The sequence below is a fragment of the Salvelinus alpinus genome, chromosome 22, assembly GCF_045679555.1.
Source record: "Salvelinus alpinus chromosome 22, SLU_Salpinus.1, whole genome shotgun sequence".
Taxonomy (NCBI): Eukaryota; Metazoa; Chordata; class Actinopteri; order Salmoniformes; family Salmonidae; genus Salvelinus; species Salvelinus alpinus.
This window is the reverse complement of record NC_092107.1, coordinates 12,491,186-12,510,114: the sequence shown is the minus strand read 5'-3', so window position 1 is coordinate 12,510,114 and position 18,929 is coordinate 12,491,186. Positions and strand designations below refer to the sequence as shown.

At 42.4% G+C, this 18,929-nt stretch overlaps 1 protein-coding gene across 4 annotated transcripts in view; it reads left to right on the top strand.

The window, feature by feature from the left end:
* LOC139549749 (limbic system-associated membrane protein-like) overlaps positions 1-18,929 on the top strand; it is a 1,088,465-nt gene that overhangs the window by 936,955 nt on the left and 132,581 nt on the right. For 3 of the 4 annotated variants that reach the window (XM_071360485.1, XM_071360486.1, XM_071360484.1), the window contains exon 2: positions 1,414-1,492. In XM_071360485.1, the coding sequence (XP_071216586.1) occupies positions 1,414-1,492 (79 nt within the window). Of the gene's footprint in view, positions 1-1,048; positions 1,493-18,929 lie in introns of those variants that run through there. The other variant, XM_071360483.1, reaches the window with a different exon arrangement.

The following is an 18,929-nucleotide window of genomic DNA, read 5'->3' as shown; positions in this document are numbered from 1 at the left end:
TGAAGGCATGCCCTTGCAACTCTTGCACCAGTAACAGCCAAAGTGATTATAATTACCATCCTTGTTAAAATCAAAGCCAATGTGTCTAGACACCGTTTTTTGATGACAGATTGGGCATGACCCTATAAACAATAAACAACTTTACCCATCAGCTCTTTGATCATGTGGTGAGCTTATTAAAGATACAAATAAAATTAATGTCTGAACAGTAATCTTCTCCAAAATAAGTATTCACTGTAGAATATGTTTCTGTAGCCTTTAATGAAATACATTAGCTTACAAAATAGAACACGGAAATAATATTTTGAGTCAAAATAGTTTTCTAATGTAGGCTATATGTCAGAGTTCAGTTCAGGTGGCCGTGCATAGCCAGGTAAGGTAAGGTGACAAGATGCACAAGGATGTTGTGCACCTTGTCACCTTACCTTACCTGGCTATGCTCGACAAGGTCTTCAGTGTTGAGCAATTTCGCTCCACAGTTGGGTTATACTGGTAGCCCTACAGTCCTCTTGAAATACCTGAGGTAGGCTATATGGGATCATAGAAATAGAATGACAGATTTAGAGTACAATTATCATTCTATTTCTATGTATGAGGGAAAGCAAGCACAATGCATCCAATACTGTCGGTTTTTAATGCACAGCTGAAAAGGCTCCCACACACATTTTATTAAATAAAAATAAATAAAACATAAATTAATTAAAATGTGAACCTGTATGCCCATGAATATAATTTCATTAACTACATTTTGCTTATAATTTCTTTGGGTCATGTCATGACCATGTTGGCATGTAGTCTTAACTTGGACCTTGAACAACAAGCGAGGCATTTACTTCGACACATAGCCAATGACTTTCCTCTCCTCTCAGCTGCCGACCGCAGTTGTGAGCAGAAAGGGACCTCAGCTGGTGCTGTTGTCGTGACAACCAATAAGGGCGCATCAGACTCTCGTGAAGGGGGCAGCAGTGCGATGTATAAACGGGGGTGGGGTAATCGGGTAGAGAGAGCGCTAGAGTGAGAGGCGCTGGTGACTGGAGAGGTTTGAATTTCCTCCCCACCTCTAAAGAACTCTGCTGCCTGCTCATCACTGCCTTTACGCGGGAGCAGAACGCACAGTGGAATACAGCGCTTGCAGAGAGGGTTTACGGAATATATGTTTTCCTCCAAGCCATTTTGTTTTCGTTATTTTAACGCATATTTATCTTCCCCAACATCATAGAAGCCCTTAGTCACACTTTGTCGTGGAGTAGGATATTGCCACGGGTCGGAGCGCCACTTCAATTCCCTTTTATAAGTCCAAACACTTTCTCTGGGGTCTCTGCGCGTCCGGTTAGGAAATGCTGGTCGGAAGGAGACCGTGTTGGAGGCAATTGCAGGCTTCTTTTTTCAGACTCCTGTGTCTTATTCCTACAGGGTTCCCCGTCCGAAGTGTGGATATGCAGCGAGCGACCGACAACATTACTATTCGTCAGGGTGATACAGCGGTTATCAGGTAGGTCTCAACTCAACTTTCCATTCGTTCGCAGCCTCCAAGTGACGCTGAGTTTTGTCTGCAGTGCATAGAACAAGCATGGAATAAAAGTATCACTGATTCAATTGGCACGTTCACTAATGTGTAGGCTACTGACGCCTAATGTGATCTAATTCAAAATATTGAAATGTCACGTGCTTTAAATTGTATAGGACATCAACTAAGTTAAATACTCATCAATAGGGTATTATATGATACAAAATAGGCTCTTTCGGATAAGAAATGTAGTGATAAAAATATGCTTTTTCTTGGAAGAGAGGATTTCAAGTGAATTATTTTCATTTGATCTGATATGCGATTTGATATTGCTCCATAGCCTAGTCTACTATGTAGTCTATGCTACAGTCACATTATCATCCCAAAACTGCAAAATAATGATGTAGCCTAATTTAAACGACAAGTGCCCTGGTATTCATTGGAAATCACTGAAAACGTTAAGTGCGTCATAGAATCGCCCAGAGATGATGAAGCGGCGGATTATAGGAGGCTACTCTTTTCAACGTCGGAGAGGAGAGGGCTGTGTTGGGTAGCATACAATACATAACAACGCAGTTTGATTTCCGAATTGCACAACAGTCCCAAATCACCCGGTTATGAAAAATAAGTGAAAAGCGCTATAAAAGCTTCACCGAGGATGGACTCCATCGTGTCTTTGTACCTTTTTGTTTTTTGGGAGTAGTTTTAGCCTATAGTTAATCACCTCCCAGACAATGCAAGCTGTCAATTTAAGGCTATTATGTTATTGTTGGACACGGATGTCATTAGTCACGTGGTCACAGCCATGTGTTTTTGGACTAGCAGGTCAGTGAGAGGCTAGGACTACCCCTCCCCATTCCCAAAAACAAATTATTTGAAGGGGCCTATCCAAGACACAACAATAATATTTCTCTCTCTAACTCCCTCTCCCTCTCACACACACCACTGAATTGAAAAGTATGCTAATGTAGAGTTTATTTCTGGCATAGCCTACATGGTAAAGAATTAACCATTATGACTGTTATGTCTGAAAAATTGCTTGGAGGAAATTGATGTTATGTAGGATATTTTTATTTTTGTGTAATGTTAAATGAGAGCAATCTGATCTTTATAGAGCAATATTAGGTTTTGTACCCATTGTGAGGTGCACACACTGCACCAGACAGAGGCAAAGAGAGTATTGTTGTATATTCGCTGACGGGTTGTCTATAGTGTTTGGGAATCATTGACCCAGACACACCCCTACTGGGCTGTATTGCCTTACAGTGCCTCTGCATGCCAAGCTGTTATATGTTCTCTATACATACCCTACATTACCAAAAGTATGTGGACACCTGCTCGTCGAACATCTCATTCCAAAATTATGGGCATTAATATGGAGTTAGTCCCCCCTTTGCTGCTATAACAGCCTCCACTCTTCTGGGAAAGCTTTCCACTAGATGTTGGAACATTGCTGCGGGAACTTACTTCCGTTCAGCCACGAGCATTGGTGAGGTCGGGCACTGATGTTGGGCGATTAGGCCTGGCTCGAAGTCTGCGTTCCAGTTCATCCCAAAAGTGTTCGATGGGGTTGAGGTCGGGGCTTTGTGCAAGCCAGTTCTTCCACACCGACCTCGACAAACCCTTTCTTTATGGACCTCACTTTGTGCATGGGGGCATTGTCATGCTGAAACAGGAAAGGGCCGTCCCCAAACTGATGCCACAAAGTTGGAAGCACAGAATCGTCTAGAATGTCATTGCATGCTGTAGCGTTAAGATTTCCCTTCACTGGAACTAAGGGGCCTAGCCCGAACCGTAAAAAAACAGCCCGAGACCATTATTCCTCCTCCACCAAACTTTACAGTTGGCACTATGAATTGGGACAGGTAGCGTTTTCCTGGCATCTGCCAAACCCAGATTTGTCCGTCGGTCTGCCAGATGGTGAAGCGTGATTCATCACTCCAGACAACACCTTTCCACTGCTCCAGAGTCCAAAGGCGGTGACCTTTACACCACTCCAGCCGACACTTGGCATTGCGCATGGTGATCTTAGACTTGTGTGCAGCTGCTCGGCCATGGAAACCCATGGTCGAGCAACAGTTATTGCGTTGATGTTGCCTCCAGAGGCAGTTTGGGACTCGGTAGTGAGTGTTGCAACCGGGGGCGGATGATTTTCACGCGCTACGTGCTTCAGCACTCGGCGGTCCCATTCTGTGAGCTTGTGTGGCCTCCCACTTTGCGGCTGAGCCGTTGTTGCTTCTAGACGTTTCACTCCAATACTTTTGTATATATAGTGCACCAATGCACTTGAACTAATACACAGTATAATATGCTTGCCTTTTCTGCTACATGAGACTGTATCAGAGCACACAATCATGTTCCAAGGGAAAATCACATTCAGATATTATATTGAAGACATGAATTCAAGAACTATCCAGTGTCTCTTGACCTGAAAATGTATTTCACAGTACCATTTCATTAATTGTAGCACTTATTGTCTGTAAGGTGTGAGGGACTGTACAGATCAACATCATCATCATTCTGGCCCCTCTCTGGATTTTGTGTTAAACACTCTACAACAAAGCTTTCTTAGTGTCCAACAAGCTTTCTCTGCGTTCTGAACACCTCCAAACCAAAGTTAATGTGGTTTGGTAAGAAGAATGTCTCTCTCCCCACAGGTGTGATTACTACCTCTGAGGGTTTAGAGCTTGAGGTAGTCACCTCATACAAGTACTTTGGAGTATAGCTAGACGGTACACTGTCCTTCTCTCAGAACATATCAAAGCTGCAGGCTAAGGTTAAATCTAGACTTGGTCTCCTCTATTGTAATCGCTCCTCTTTCACCTCAGCTGCCAAACTAACCCTGATTCAGATGACCATCCTACCCACGCTAGATTATGGAGACATAATTGGCAGGTAAGTGCTCTCGGGTAGAGGGTGCCCTCGGGTGGCTAGATGTACTTTACCATTCGGCCATCAGATTTGCCACCAATGCTCCTTACTGCACTCCATACTCCTCTATATCACTGCACTCTATACTCCTCTGTAAACTGGTCATCTCTGTATACCTGTCGCAAGACCCACTGGTTGATGCTTATTTATAAAACCCTCTTAGGCCTCACCCCCCCCATCTGAGATACCTACTGCAGCCCTTATCCTCCACATACAACACCCATTCTACCAGTCACATTCTGTTAATCCCAGCCCCTGTCCCCGCAGGAGGCCTTTTGCCTTTTGGTAGGCCGCCATTTTAAATAAGAATTAGTTCTTAGCTGACTTGCCTAGTTAAATAAAGGTACAACAAAAGAATAATCATCATCTGATCCAGCATAAGACCTATTGAAAGTTATAATAAAGTGAGAAGCATTTAACTTTCAGTCTAGAGAACTATTCACCTGATCCTCTCATGCTGATGCAGTAGTGGAACAATGGGAATATCTCAAAGCCTGTGGTAGCCTACAGCCTTTATTGCTAACCTGTAGGTCAAAGGTGTGCTGACCACTCCGGTGTTGTCACAGCCAGGCCCAGCAGGTTTAGGACCTATAATCCACTTACTGGATTTCCTCTCTCTAATCACTTCCATCAAATAAATGACTTGATCATCAAGTTAATCAATTCAAACGTAGTTACTGTTGAATGTTACTAAGGCTCAGCAATTAATATCCATTTAAAAATCGAGTCATTCAGTTTACTCAGTGCATTCATTTCCTTCAATTATGAGTGAGTTTAGCCTTCACCCGGTCTGTACAGTAATAGATGTTCTGCTCAATGCCTAGTTGTCCTTCCATACAGAGTCACTCACTGAGCATAATATCAAAACATGATTCCTGAAGTTACATTTGTGAACAGAAGTTGGCTTGACTTTGTAGTAGTTAACTCAATTATCAACGACTACACAACAAACTGCAGTTGTGCACCCTGTAGCCCAACCAAACAGTATGCATTTTTCACTCCCCAGTTTCAACAGAAGAATCTGATAGAAGATAAAAGGGCCACTATGAGAGAACTTTCAGGGGGGGGGGCTCAGGGTAGTCATTTGTTGCTTGAGAAAGTGTAGCCTGTTTGATTCCATAAGCTGGTTTTGTCATGCTGTTGCGATATCCGTGGCCTAGAGAAATAATATAGCCTTGACTCCATTACCGATGCCTGCAGCTTAGTCATGACATTACAGGCCTAGGTGGAGCTGAACCCTTAAAGAAACTATTTTGTTACACAGTAGCTGTGGTGTGCTAGTAACAATGTCCCTAAGATGAGAAAGAAAAAGGGCCTCATAACACATGCAAGACAAATTACCAAAATAATTGGCCTTTCTCAACATCCGCCCTTTAATATTGATTAAAATAAGGGTTTTGTGAAGATTATTTGAATTTCCAGGTGTCATCAATTGTAGAATAATATCTTTATACTGTACATGCTTGGTGTGCAATAGTAAACCTCTGTTGTATAACATTAGCTTTAGCAACTATTTACCTTTAACCTCATGTGCTTGGCTAGCAGCTCAGAGTTAATCTGTTAAACCCTAAGATTGTTTAAGTCAGTCTCATCACATGAGATGAGATTCACATAGACTGCTGTACTAATGTCGGCGCATTCTTTAGATGAGGTACTGTATAGGTCCGCTGTGACCGAGAATCATGCTGATTACGATTTATTGACGTCTTTGGCTGATTAATACCAATTGAACATTTTCCTCTCTGCATGCTTCAACTTAATTCATGTCCCAAAGGTCTTGTTATATCCCCAAACATTTAGATCGCAGTGAAAGTGTCCCACATTCTGAACCACTTTCAGATTGATAACACCGCAACAACCCAAACGTAACCCTCTCAGTCGAAGTGAATCACGGCTCCATCTCTAAGTTATTATGTATCCCTTTGCAGCATTTCCGTGTCACAATGCTTTACTTTTTAATTGCTTTTTCACTTGTTGTCAGTCCGTGGCCTTCAGGGTGCGTTCTGATGAGTGAGAAGTGCAGAAAATTGACAATTGCTTATTAAAGCATTAATGGCACAGACACTGTGATTGCTCTCCGCCAGGTCAATTATCATTGATTTGACAATATCCACTCCGTCTCGTGGAATTTGGTTGGAGATCATTGTGAGCTTGTGTTTTGCCCTCAGGCCCGTTGTCACAGACACCCGGATATCCCATTTCAATTCAAATATGAAAGGCTCAGTGGGTTTAAACCTGCTGGGTTCAGATATCAGACGTGTGAGGCGAGTTCTCATTGAGATGTACCGACATAGCAGACCCTGTGTAGCTTTTTCAATCTACAATTTGTGATCTGGGAATCCTGTCAAGGGTCATTTCAATTATTGACATATACATATACAAATGTTACATTTCCCCAGCCTCATCCCTCAGCTGTATACCAAACAAAATGTTGTTGTTTTTCAAATCCCAAACTGTAGCTTTAATATGGTCTCCCTTGCATCGGATCAGGATCAGGCTGGAAGACATTGTGGTTTGATGGCGAATGTGGCCTTGAAAGGATGATGTGACGTTATCTAGGAAATTACTATCTTCTCAGAGTATACTTCAGCTCACGTTTGATTTTATGTGACATCTTCCGGGAACATGTGTTGTCAAAACAAGATTTTTCTTCTATGCTGTATAGTTGTAAGTATATCAGTGGCAAGAATATGAGCTATCTACAGTATGTCAGACATTCTTTTGAGGATAAAAACGGATAAATGATACCTACTCAATACTGTCTCCATGTGTATGGAAGGATAGAACACTTTCTAGCTCGTTTAATGTTATTTGTTTTATAGGTTACTGAAACACACCCAAACCTCTCTCCACACAAAGTGTTGGAGTGTTGTCAATTCTCATTATAATGAACAGGCCGTTTTATTTTAAGTTTGTGGTGGGATTTACAAAAAGATTGCCTCTGATTGTTTTAGGGTTTACAACAGAGAATTGTTTAAGTGTTGCTTACAATACTAGCTGCTATTGATCCCAGTAGAAAGTGAGTGGCTTAACTGTTGACTCACGGATCCCAATACAAAATACAAAACCTCACAGTTAAGAGATTATGCTCATTTGCATAACACCAGTCTAGAAAATGCATTTTCATTGTTCTCCTTAAGAACTGCACATTGATCATATACCAGACTGATTATCCTGTCTGTTATCTGTGTGTTCACTTTTCTTTGGCAAATTTTTTTCAAGTCCAAAAGTTCCATTAAATCTATTAGAGTAATGTGGTCGTGTTGTTATGACCGTATAAAACCCCCATTACCTCTAACAATTGCCAAGTCATTGACTCCAAACATGGTTTTTCAATTTGGAAGAGCAGTTATTGATAAGTAGTTCGTTAGCATACTCGGAAGGAGGGCACTTACTCTAAGTGTTCATCTCCAGTACTGTAATGTTCATAGGAGCTTAAAGCTCTACCAGGAATCCTTGACAAGTGACCCTCAGAGGACATCACTGGGCACCATAGATGGCACAGATGATGGAAACGAAACCAAATCAGTTCTGAAAATATGAACACATTTGCATAATTCAGTTGTGAGACATGTATGGCTCTCTGTTTTGAAAAATGTGAATTCTATTACTTTGGATAGGTCAAATGGTTAACGTGTTCCTGTTATTTCCAAATCCTATTGTAGAAGTATTTAGCATAAATAACAAATAGTAATGTTTTGCAACTATTACCATGCTTATACATTCCACAACCATATCACAAGCGTTGTCACATTTTAAATGGGGAAAAAACATTGGCTGGAATTTCATAAGGAGGAAAACTGTGCTACACAATTTCACATGTTTTGCCCCCGGAGGGTCCCTATCACTCAACAAGTCATCCGACTGAGTGCAGGTTTTTTACAGTTTATAGCCTCTCCAGGCCTTTTAGCATCTCTCACGGTGTTGTCCAGCGCTGCTCTGATAGGGTACTGACCTGATTCAAAGCCAGGGAGACCGGGGACACACAGCATTAGTACAATCACCACATAATCCTCTCTGCTTCTGCCCTGGCAGGACCAGGATTTTCAAATCAATTTCATTTTCACCCATGATGCGGTTACAGTTGAAAAGCTGTGCGGCTGCCAGCTTCGTCATTAACTGTCTGTCCCATTTTGTTTTGGAGAATGAGGTTGAAGGGAGGGAGGGGATGGGGGTGTTTGGTCGGACATTTCCCCAATTTGAAGTTCCATCGACGGTTGAGACAATTCTGAGAGCCTTCTGTCTGTGAACCATCTGAGAGCCTTCTGTCTGTGAACCATCTGAGAGCCTTCTGTCTGTGAACCATCTGAGAGCCGTCTGTCTGTGTCGCATGCTGAACTGGAGTTGAATCGGTCAAAGGCATGGCACGTTGTGTAGTTGTGATTGTGCAGATGCTATTGTTTTTGACGAGGCTGGCCGATCTTCGTGTTGATTCTCTCATCTGGATGGATGTCTACTCTGAAGGCATCCTGAAGCAAGCTAAGAGTTCAGAGGTTACTGGGGCAGTTTGTAGCTTTACAGTTGGACATTTATCTGGCTTAGGACAAGTTTTTTTTCTCTGTCCTCAAAGTCTCTCTCAGCTTCCCAGAATTCCCTGAGCTCCTTTCAGCTTGGTGCTGTGTCGAAATCACTGTCCGTATTAACATCTCTATTAGGGTGGGGCAGTATCCAGATGTTCATATCGCCACACCGTACTACTCTCATCCCGGCATTTACGGTATTACGGGCTTAGTACACAAAGGGGTGCCAAAAAACCCTGCAAAAATTCCCATTGGGCATCTATCAACAGAATGAAAACAAAATTAGCACAAGTAATAACGAATTTCCATGAAGGCTGCTAGCTAAATATGATAACAAGCGTAAATGAAAATAAAGAAATTGCAAAGACAGGCATTCCAGCTCATAAAGTTATAAATATGTAGGTAGGAGCTACTGAATGTACATTTTGGTGAGTTTGGACATTTACAAGCGAATGTGAACAAGAGACAATGTGCAAATGAACAAAGTTTTGACACAAGCTTTTCTGAAGGAAGAACAGTACTGGATCTGACGCAGCATGTGTGCACGCTGTGTCTGTGTGAAGTCTGGAGTTGCTAGGGCAACAGGCCTGCCTGCTCTGCATGGAGGAGATGGGGGAGGAGCAGCCAAATAGTGTTGCACTTCAACCCAGCCAAGCCGCACTGCTGGCTGCGACAGAGCCTGAACTCGAACCAGGATCTCTAGTGGCACCGCTAGCACTGCGATGCAGTGCTTTAGACCACTGCGCCACTCGGGTGGCCCCTAATAATATTAATATTACAATTTATTGAAAAACTTGGTTTCTATGGTATTGACGGTATTAAAAAAGCATCCCTTGGCTATTTCAAAATGCCCCCTGTATACCGTATACACGGTATACCGCCAAGCTTAATCTCTATCATCACAACAGCATCCAACCTGGAGAACAGTCCAGAAAGTAGGCAACCTGAAATTGTTCACACCAATTACTCTGTAACAGTACACACTACAAAACGGTGAGCTTTGTTCAAATATCATTTCATTAAGGATGTGCTTCTCTAATGACAGTTTGAAACGATTCGGTTTGATTAGGGGAAGAAATTGATGCAATACGATATTTTTGCATGAACATATGAATTTTCCATTTTAAATTAATATCTGTTGCTGATGGGAGCTCAGGAGCTGGGCCTCTCTAAATAAAATGAATGATTGAGAATCACAATCAGCAGTTGGATGTTTTACTAGCACAGACTGGAATGTGTTCCGGGATTCATCAAATGGCATTGAGGAGTACACCACATCCGTCATCGGCGTCATCAACAGGTGCATCGACGACGTCATCCACACAGTGACCGTACGTACATTAATCCGGGATGCTTAGAAGAAATCCCGCTATGACCTCAGACGAACCATCAAACAAGCAACACATCAATACAAGATTAAGATTGAATCCTACTACACCGGCTCTGTCGCTCTTCGGATGTGGCAGGGCTTGCAAACTATTATGGACTACAAAGGGAAACCCAGCCGCGAGCTGCCCAGTGACACGAGCCTACCAGACGAGCTTAATGCCTTTTATGCTAGCTTCGAGGCAAGCAACACTGAAGCATGCATGAGAGCACCAGCTGTTCTTGACGACTGCGTGATAACGCTCTCAGTAGCCGATGTGAGCAAGACCTTTAAACAGGTCAACATTCACAAAGCCGTGGGACAAGACAGATTACCAGAACGTGTACTCAAAGCATGTGCGGACCAACTGGCAAGTGTCTTCACTGACATTTTCAACCTCTCCCTGACCGAGTCTGTAATACCTACATGTTTCAAGCAGACCACCATAGTCCCTGTGCCCAAGGAAGTGAAGGTAACCTGCCTAAATGATTACTGCCCCATAGCCCTCACGTCAGTAGCCATGAAGTGCTTTGAAAGGCTGGTCATGACTCACATCAACAGCATCCTCCCAGATACTCTAGACCCACTCCAATTCGCATACTGCTCCAACAGATCCACAGATGACGCAATCTCAATCGCACTCCACACTGTCCTTTCCCACCTGGACAAAAGGAACATCTATGTGAGAATGCTGTTCATTGACTACAGCTCAGCGTTCAACACCGTAGTGCCCACAAAGCTCATCACTAAGCTAAAGACCCTGGGACTCAACACCTCCCTCTTTAACTGGATCCTAGACCTCCTGACGGGCCGCCCCCAGGTGGTAAGGGTGGGCAACAACACGTCTGCTACACTGATCCTCAACACTGGGGCTCCTCAGGGTTGTGTGCTTAGTCCCCTCCTGTACTCTCTGTTCATACATGACTGCGTGGCCAAACACGACTCCAACACCATCCTTCAGTTTGCTGACAACACAACAGTGGTAGGCCTGATCACCGACAATGATGAGACCGCCTATAGGGAGGAGGTCAGAGACCTGACAGTGTGGTGCTAGGACAACAACCTCTCCCTCAATGTGAGCATGACAAAGGAGCTGATCGTGGACTACAGGAAAAGGCGGGCCGAACAGGCCCCCATTAACATCAACGGGGCTGTAGTGGAGCGGGTCAAGAGTTTCAACTTCCTTGGTGTCCACATCACCAACGAACTATCATGGTCCAACCACACCAAGACAGTCGTGAAGAGGGCACGACAACACCTTTTCCCCCTCGGGAGAATGAAAAGATTTGCCCACATCCTCAAAAAGTTCTACAGCTGCACCATTGAGCGCATCCTGCCCGGTTGCATCACCGCCTGGTATGGTAACTGCTCGGCATCTGACCGTAAGGCGCGGGTAATGCGTACGACCCAGTACATCACTGGGGCCAAGCTTCCTGCCATCCAGGATCTATATACTAGGCGGTGTCAGAGTAAAGCCCCAAAAATTGTCAAAGACTACAGTCACCCAAGTCATGGACTGTTTTTTTCTGCTACCGCACGGCAAGCGGTACCGGAGCTCCAAGTCTTGGACCAAAAGGCTCCTTAACAGCTTCTACCCCCAAGCCATAAGACTGCTGAACAATTAACCAAATGGCCACTGGATTATTTACATTGACACCCCCCCGCCCCTCCTCCATTTGATTTGACACTGCTGTTACTCGCTGTTTATTATCTATGCATAGTCACTTCACCCCTACGTACAGTACATGTACAAATTACCTCGACTAACTTCTACCCCGGCACATTGACTCGGCACCGGGACCCCCTGTATATAGCCTCGTTGTTGTCATTTAATTGTGTTTATTGTGTTTTTATAATTCTTTACTTTAGTTTATTTGGAAAATATTTTCTTAACTCTTTCTTGAACTGCACTGTTGGTTAAAGGCTTGTAAGTAAGCATTTCATGGTAAAGTCTACACATGTTGTATTCGGCGCATGTGACAAATAAAGTTTGATTTGATGTGAGTTGCGTCCACTCTGGTAGGCTACATAATTCCCATAAAACACAATTTTCTACAGCGCATTTGGTAACAATGACCCAGCAAATTATATTGGTTGTCACTCAACTAATAAAGCCTATGATTTGACATTGCAAAAGCCATCGTGAACTGTGCACGCTCCGTTTACATCCTGACTTATTTCATTACGCCGTACGTCAACTTCATGCAATCTTGTTCCGCTACCGGACGGAGAATAGCGTTTTACAACGACAAGATAGAGGAGAGCCTAGTCTCTCATCAAAGATCACATTTATTTTGGGAGATTACAAAATATGACCTTTTCATTAATTGTTTCAGTTGATAATAGAACATGTTTCGATTAGGTACTATTTCCCCAACTTGTTTCTATAACTTTGTAGCAAGTCAAGCTATCTTACAGAGCAGCTAGCTAAAAGCTATACTGTCGCTAGTGACCTCCACCTAATAATTATTATAAAAACAAATGTCATTACCATCACAATAAACTATAACGGGATGCAGCTATCCCGTAAACCCATCGCCGAAAACCACATTTTCTTCTTCTGTGGTTTGGTAACTTCCTGTAAGTAGAACCAGCGATTCCTAACCTTTAAATCGGTTTTCTGACCGATGCATGCATGCTTCATTTGGATCGGTTTGGTGTCCCACAGACCAATGCACTCATATCTTAAATATTTTAACCGGAGACTGATGCGTATCAGTGAATCATTACATTCCGACAATTCATTTATCGTCTTAATTATGTTACCCAGGTTGGTCCAGGGGATTTGTCATTTAATTATTTTCTTAAGGTTCCAGTTCACATTAGATTAATTGAACCCTTTGTACAGTACATGTAATTAGTCAGTGTCACATTACAGTCCTCTAGTCAAGAGCTGTTTAGCTTCCCCACATGCAGCAGGTTTTTGCTGTCAGTCACTCAATTATATAGACATTTACTTTGCTAAGGATTTGGGTCAAGAAGTGGGTTTTCCCAATTTCCCAATCATTCGGAGTCGGTGTTTACCAACGGAGGCTATAGTCTGATCAGGAATCCACTCTCATAAAATGCTTTTTTCTAAAGCCATTCAAGACAGCTAAAAGGATTGAAGAGGAATTTATTTCTGTAGAGAGACAACATTGGTAGAAGTATTTGAAGTTGAAAGATCCTATACACTGAGAAAGGTTTTGTTTTGTTCTTCACAGATGATCCGTTAGTATCAAAGTAAAGAATCAGATTCCTATCTGATAGCATCATTGGTACTATATTTGGTTACCGTTGGTTACCACAGCAGGGTATCTAGTATACATCCATGTGGATTCAAAGCAGATTGAAGAGTTACATAGAGGAAATGTTCTCCTAAATGTCTTATTGTTTACTTCGTATCGCTAATGAGTTGAAATATTGTCTGCTCATTGTTTGAATGGCATGCAGACATTATCAGACAATATTTCATTGTTCCATTAGCCAACAAAACGCAGAGTATTCTTACAGTTAAAATGGGTGAATTGTTACATAGGAATTAGAACACACAGGAGACAGATTTATGAGAACAAAAGCACCTCCTCACTAGCCTCAAAATGCAAACTGAATCACGCTACGTTAGTACAATGTAGAGGGATTCAGGTTGGATTTCTAGGCTACCTTTATACATCAAAGTCAACATGAAACAGCTCCACATATGAAAAAGTATATTTATTCACACATCAATCAATTGTTTTATGTTGGTGTGTAGCCTGTGTTCATTTGCACTCTCAACTCTTAAGACCTGTCGAAAGAGCTTGAGATGCGGAGAGCATGTCCATCTCAGATGATGAAGCCAATATACACATGGATCTCTTAAAGTATAAGCATCAAGGGCTAATACACATATTAAGGGTCGTTGTGACAAGGTGAACATCTAACCGAAAGCATGAGTCCAGCTACACTAGGACTACTCTGTACGTGTAGTTAATGGACCGCATTTGGCTTGTTGGCACTAACCTGGTCTTAGCCCCAGGAAATATATAGTGAATCTGAGCCTAGCTGAGGATAACCATTGCTAGAAGTAGGACTGCTGTAAACTGACAGTCATAGCAAGTAGCCTAATTAAGAATGAAGGATTGCTGGATACAGAGCTTCCCAATAATTATTTTTGAGCCTTTAACTAAAGATGACTGCCTATGTCTGTCTAACCTTTGATTCACGTCAAAATGTGACACTCAATTTGCTAGTGACCCGCTCGAGAAGCTCTTTTTTTTGTACCCTGAAAGAAGTCTTCAGAGCAATGCTGTCTTGCCTAAATCCCCGGTGTCCTCCTTGCCATGCCTCAGCCCTCTAAAAGACCCTGCTGGTGGCAGTACCCCACACCACAGGTGACATCACAGAATGTTGACTTGCACAAGTGGTATGACTAATTTAACATCACCCTGTGTTCAAAGCCACTTAAGCCACATAGGCTAAGGAACGTGGGCATTCTCATGGTTCACAGGCTGCTTGTATTTGATGGATTCTCACCCCAAAGGACTTTGGGTTGCATTTGTCTCTGTCAATTCGCCTGTAAAACACAGAACCTAAGAAATATTGTTGGTTTGATAACCAAGGACCTTTAATTCAAACAAGGTATCTATCTGAAAGTACGTTAAGTCAAGTGTTCTCGACACTGTGAAGCTTCCTGAGATCTGATTAAAAGACAAATTGGTCCATTAATATATGGATGTTCATGTGCTCCAATGTGTTTAGTTGCTTCGTCTTGTGCTGTTGGGGGGGGGGGACAAACCAACTGTGCCTGCAATGGCCAGGGATTGTGTCCCTTAGACCAGAAACAGGTGGATAAACAAAATGCCATATCCCTGGGCGAAAATGGCAATCATTTTTCTTTGTGTTTTCAAACACAAATGTATGTTTCACTGGAATAATGCTTGTTTTGTTGCGAGGGATAGATGGGTTTTGTCTCAGGCACATTCCTCTGAAACTGAGGAGACTAATGACTTCCTAGTCTCACATAGACTGTCAGTCGAGGTGTATGCAGCCTGCTGAAGCTGCCATTGTCATGTGTTTTCATGGCTTTGCAGCATGCACTCTAACAGGGTTAACAGGATTAGAGAGCCCTATGGTTATCCTATCAGCTGTGACAGAATACTCCGTAGAGGATTGTATGATGCACTTCATTGAATGGGCCTCAAATCATATTCAATTTCTCATAAATAGGTAACAAAAAACAACTGTTCCTTCCCCTCAATTAGAAAAGTCACTTCTGGCAGTCAAGTATTAGTCAGACCCTAGATACAAGTAGAATTTTGCCAAAACCAACAAAACTGTCCAGAGGTGTTTGTAAATATGAAATCCATGCTTTGGGTAGGGTTTTTCTTTGCAACAAATCCTATGGAAGTATTGAACCTAATCATTGAACCACATTTTTTTTTTTACACGGATAGGCAGCGTCTGTACTCTGACTTAAACACAGTTCACCGTGTTTGTTTTCCTATGACTTCTGCCATTACTTAGATGACACGGACCACAAATGGAAATGACTGAAGCTTGTGCTAAATATGGTGCATTATAACAAATATCTGCATTATATCATTTCAGCAGTGAGTGGATGTTGGTGTCACTAGGCTCCAAGGAGTCCTCTGTCTTTAGCTCAGTGGTCTAATTTAGTCCCTTGTCTGCACTTTCTGTGTGTTCTGTTCCTCGATGCCATTTTAAGGGATTCATCACCTCAGTTCAGCTCACTTCAATGTATTTACTTGGCCAGCTCCTGTACTCCTTTACACTAGGGTATTTCAAAGGCCAAGAAGGGGACAGACCAAGTCCCCTACTTCAATCAAATAGTGAGAGGACCATAGAGAACAGTTCCTTTGAAAGCTTTTTTGTTATGGCGTAAGCATTTACGGCCGTTTGTGCTATTTTATGTAATGGGGTTTGCAGAGAGGCTAAGAAAATGTTAGCACAGTGTGACAAATCCTGTCACAATTTCGAGAAGATTGAGAAATAAAAGTGATGAAAAGTGCAGGTAACCCAATGTCGGAAGTTTGAGTGTCTTCTCCCGAGATGCTCTTTGTCACGCATTTCTTATGTACAAAGAGTCTAGGAAGTATCCTTTTATGTTGTTTTCCTATTTTAACACTCCCTAATGATTTCACCTCACCGTCTCAGTCAGCCGTAAGGCGTTATCGAATAAAATTTGAAAATATGTTCCTATACAGTGACAGTCCTATACTGCAAACGCGTGAGAACAGTCTCAGGTCAATCAGCACTATTTCAGTGATGTTGGTAGCATATGCACAGACAGCCTCAACAAATTCTTACTGTCTGATCTGAAATAATGATGAAAAAAATTATGCGATTATCAGATCTTTAATTTACCACACCGTTTTGAAGGGATTAGCCTTGCAGGGCCATCAGTGTGGGGGAGGTGAAGGGGGGAGGTTGTTGGGGAGCTGTCAAGCCAAGCTCTTTCCTTTTATGGCTGCAGTCCTAGACCCAGATTATCACTAATCTCATCTTCTTTCATTTTACCTCAGTCCAGGGTCAAATGTAGCTAGCGGTTAGCCTGCGAACATCCTCACAATCGGTCGGAACTAAGAAGAGTCAGGAAAAGGAGCTGTTTTGTGGTTGTAAGTAAAACAGAGGCTTAGAGGGGTTTTGTTGCCATGGTGCTTCCACCATGCATGTATTACCTCATGATTAGCAGGTCGATAGTAAATAGTCTCTTGGACCTTTTATAGCTTCACTAATTTCCAGCTGGTGATGATGTCTTAGTATCCGAGGACGTGATGAAGGGTAGGATTTAATCTAAGGCACTCAGGAGACAGATGCTATTTCACAGAACGTTTTGGGTGGAGGTCTCTGGTTGGTTCCCGTTGTCTACTATCACTGATACAATGCACATTCTAGTGGGGACTCGTAACACCCTTGAAAATATATTTTGTTTCATGCGAGTAACCTAATAGTCGGCAGGTATCCTAGTGGTTAGAGTGTTGGGCCAATAACTGAAAGGTTGCTGGATCGAATCCCCTGACATGGTAAAAATATGTTGTTCTGCCCCTGAGCAAGGCAGTTAACCCACTGTTCCCCGGTAGGCTGTCATTGTAAGTAAGAATTTGTTCTTAATGCCTAGTTAAATAAAGGTAAAATCAAAAAAAAAATGATCCTATGCAAATCTCAGTGAACATAATACCCCACGTTTGCTAGTACGTGTGCATCATACTGTACTACTGTACAGCCTGAGTAGGTAGCCAGCTTTAATGTTTCATGTCTAGCCTTAGATTGATTCATAATTCATCCTTAATAGGATCTTCATAACTAATGGATTTAGCTCCTAATTCAGAGAGAGAGCTCATCCAACTGAAGTTAACTGATCTTATTTAAGTAAAGCCTATGGGTTGTTTATCCGGATCAAGCCCTACTTTTTAAATCAAAATAACTCACCTTAGAGGTGTTTGTTTTTGACTTGCACAAGACATTGCAAGTCTTCCAAACATAAAACAACATTTCCTGTCTCCTTATCTCTAATTTCAGTCTTCTAATCCACCATATGGAGCTCGCTGAATGAGTGATAAACGTTCTGCTTGTATGCTTTGGAAGGAAACGGAGGGAGAGATCACAGGATACGCAAAACAAAACCAAATCAACAGCGGAACAAAAGGTGGAAAACCTGAGGGACATGATGAGATGTGGCTTATGCTTCTAAAGTAACGCTTGAGAGTTGACTAAGAGGCGTGTACAAAATCTCACAGAATCCACGTCGATTGTGTGTTTGTGGTGGTGGTGGTAGTGTGTGTGTGTGTGTGTTGGGGGACCATTAAACACTAGGTTCTCCGTTTTTGAGTCACTGTCTCAACAACAGTTGACAACAATTGAAAATCCCATTAGGGATGGTGAAGAAACAAATGAGGGAGGAAAACATTTGCTGCACAGAAACTGAAAATAGCTTACGCTGTGACTCACAATGAATAGAACCTTTCCATTGCCAAATGTGAAGAGTGCCTCTTCCAGGTGCAGTGCGGACATATTTACCATTGAACATATCTGTAACTATTAATAAAAGGTATTATTTCATGACATTGTATTTATATACAGTGAATTCATATCATATAATAAATAAAACAATTAAATGGAAAGAAATATAGCCGATTCACCCTTTTAGACTACAAACAAAACAACACTTTGTGAAAATTCCCAGCCTCACATCACATCTGGATCATATTGAATCCTAAAAAATTGCTGAGATGGTGTTTTGACGAGAAGAAATATTGATCGCTTCGCTGAAAATGTCACTATGTGCTCCAGGCCGTGCATTTTGCAGATGTGCAGTGTGTGTTCTGCTTCACACTCTCCTCTCTTTCCTCACTGTCAGCTTCTCCTCTCCTCCCCTCCTCCTCTTTTCTCAGTAGAGCCCCCTGCTTCTCCCTAATTGACTGTTATTGCCAGCCTCCCAAACCCACTTTTCAAGGGCAGACCAGCGAGAGGAAGGCCCTCCTTAAGCTCTCAAATGGCTCCGATTGTACATCCACGAATGGAGTCTGTACAAGAGTCCATAATTGTAATCAGTCACACAAGCAGCCATATCTAAGGCAGGATATGTGCCTCAGCCACCCTACTGCTGAACAGCATGGGAGCTGTC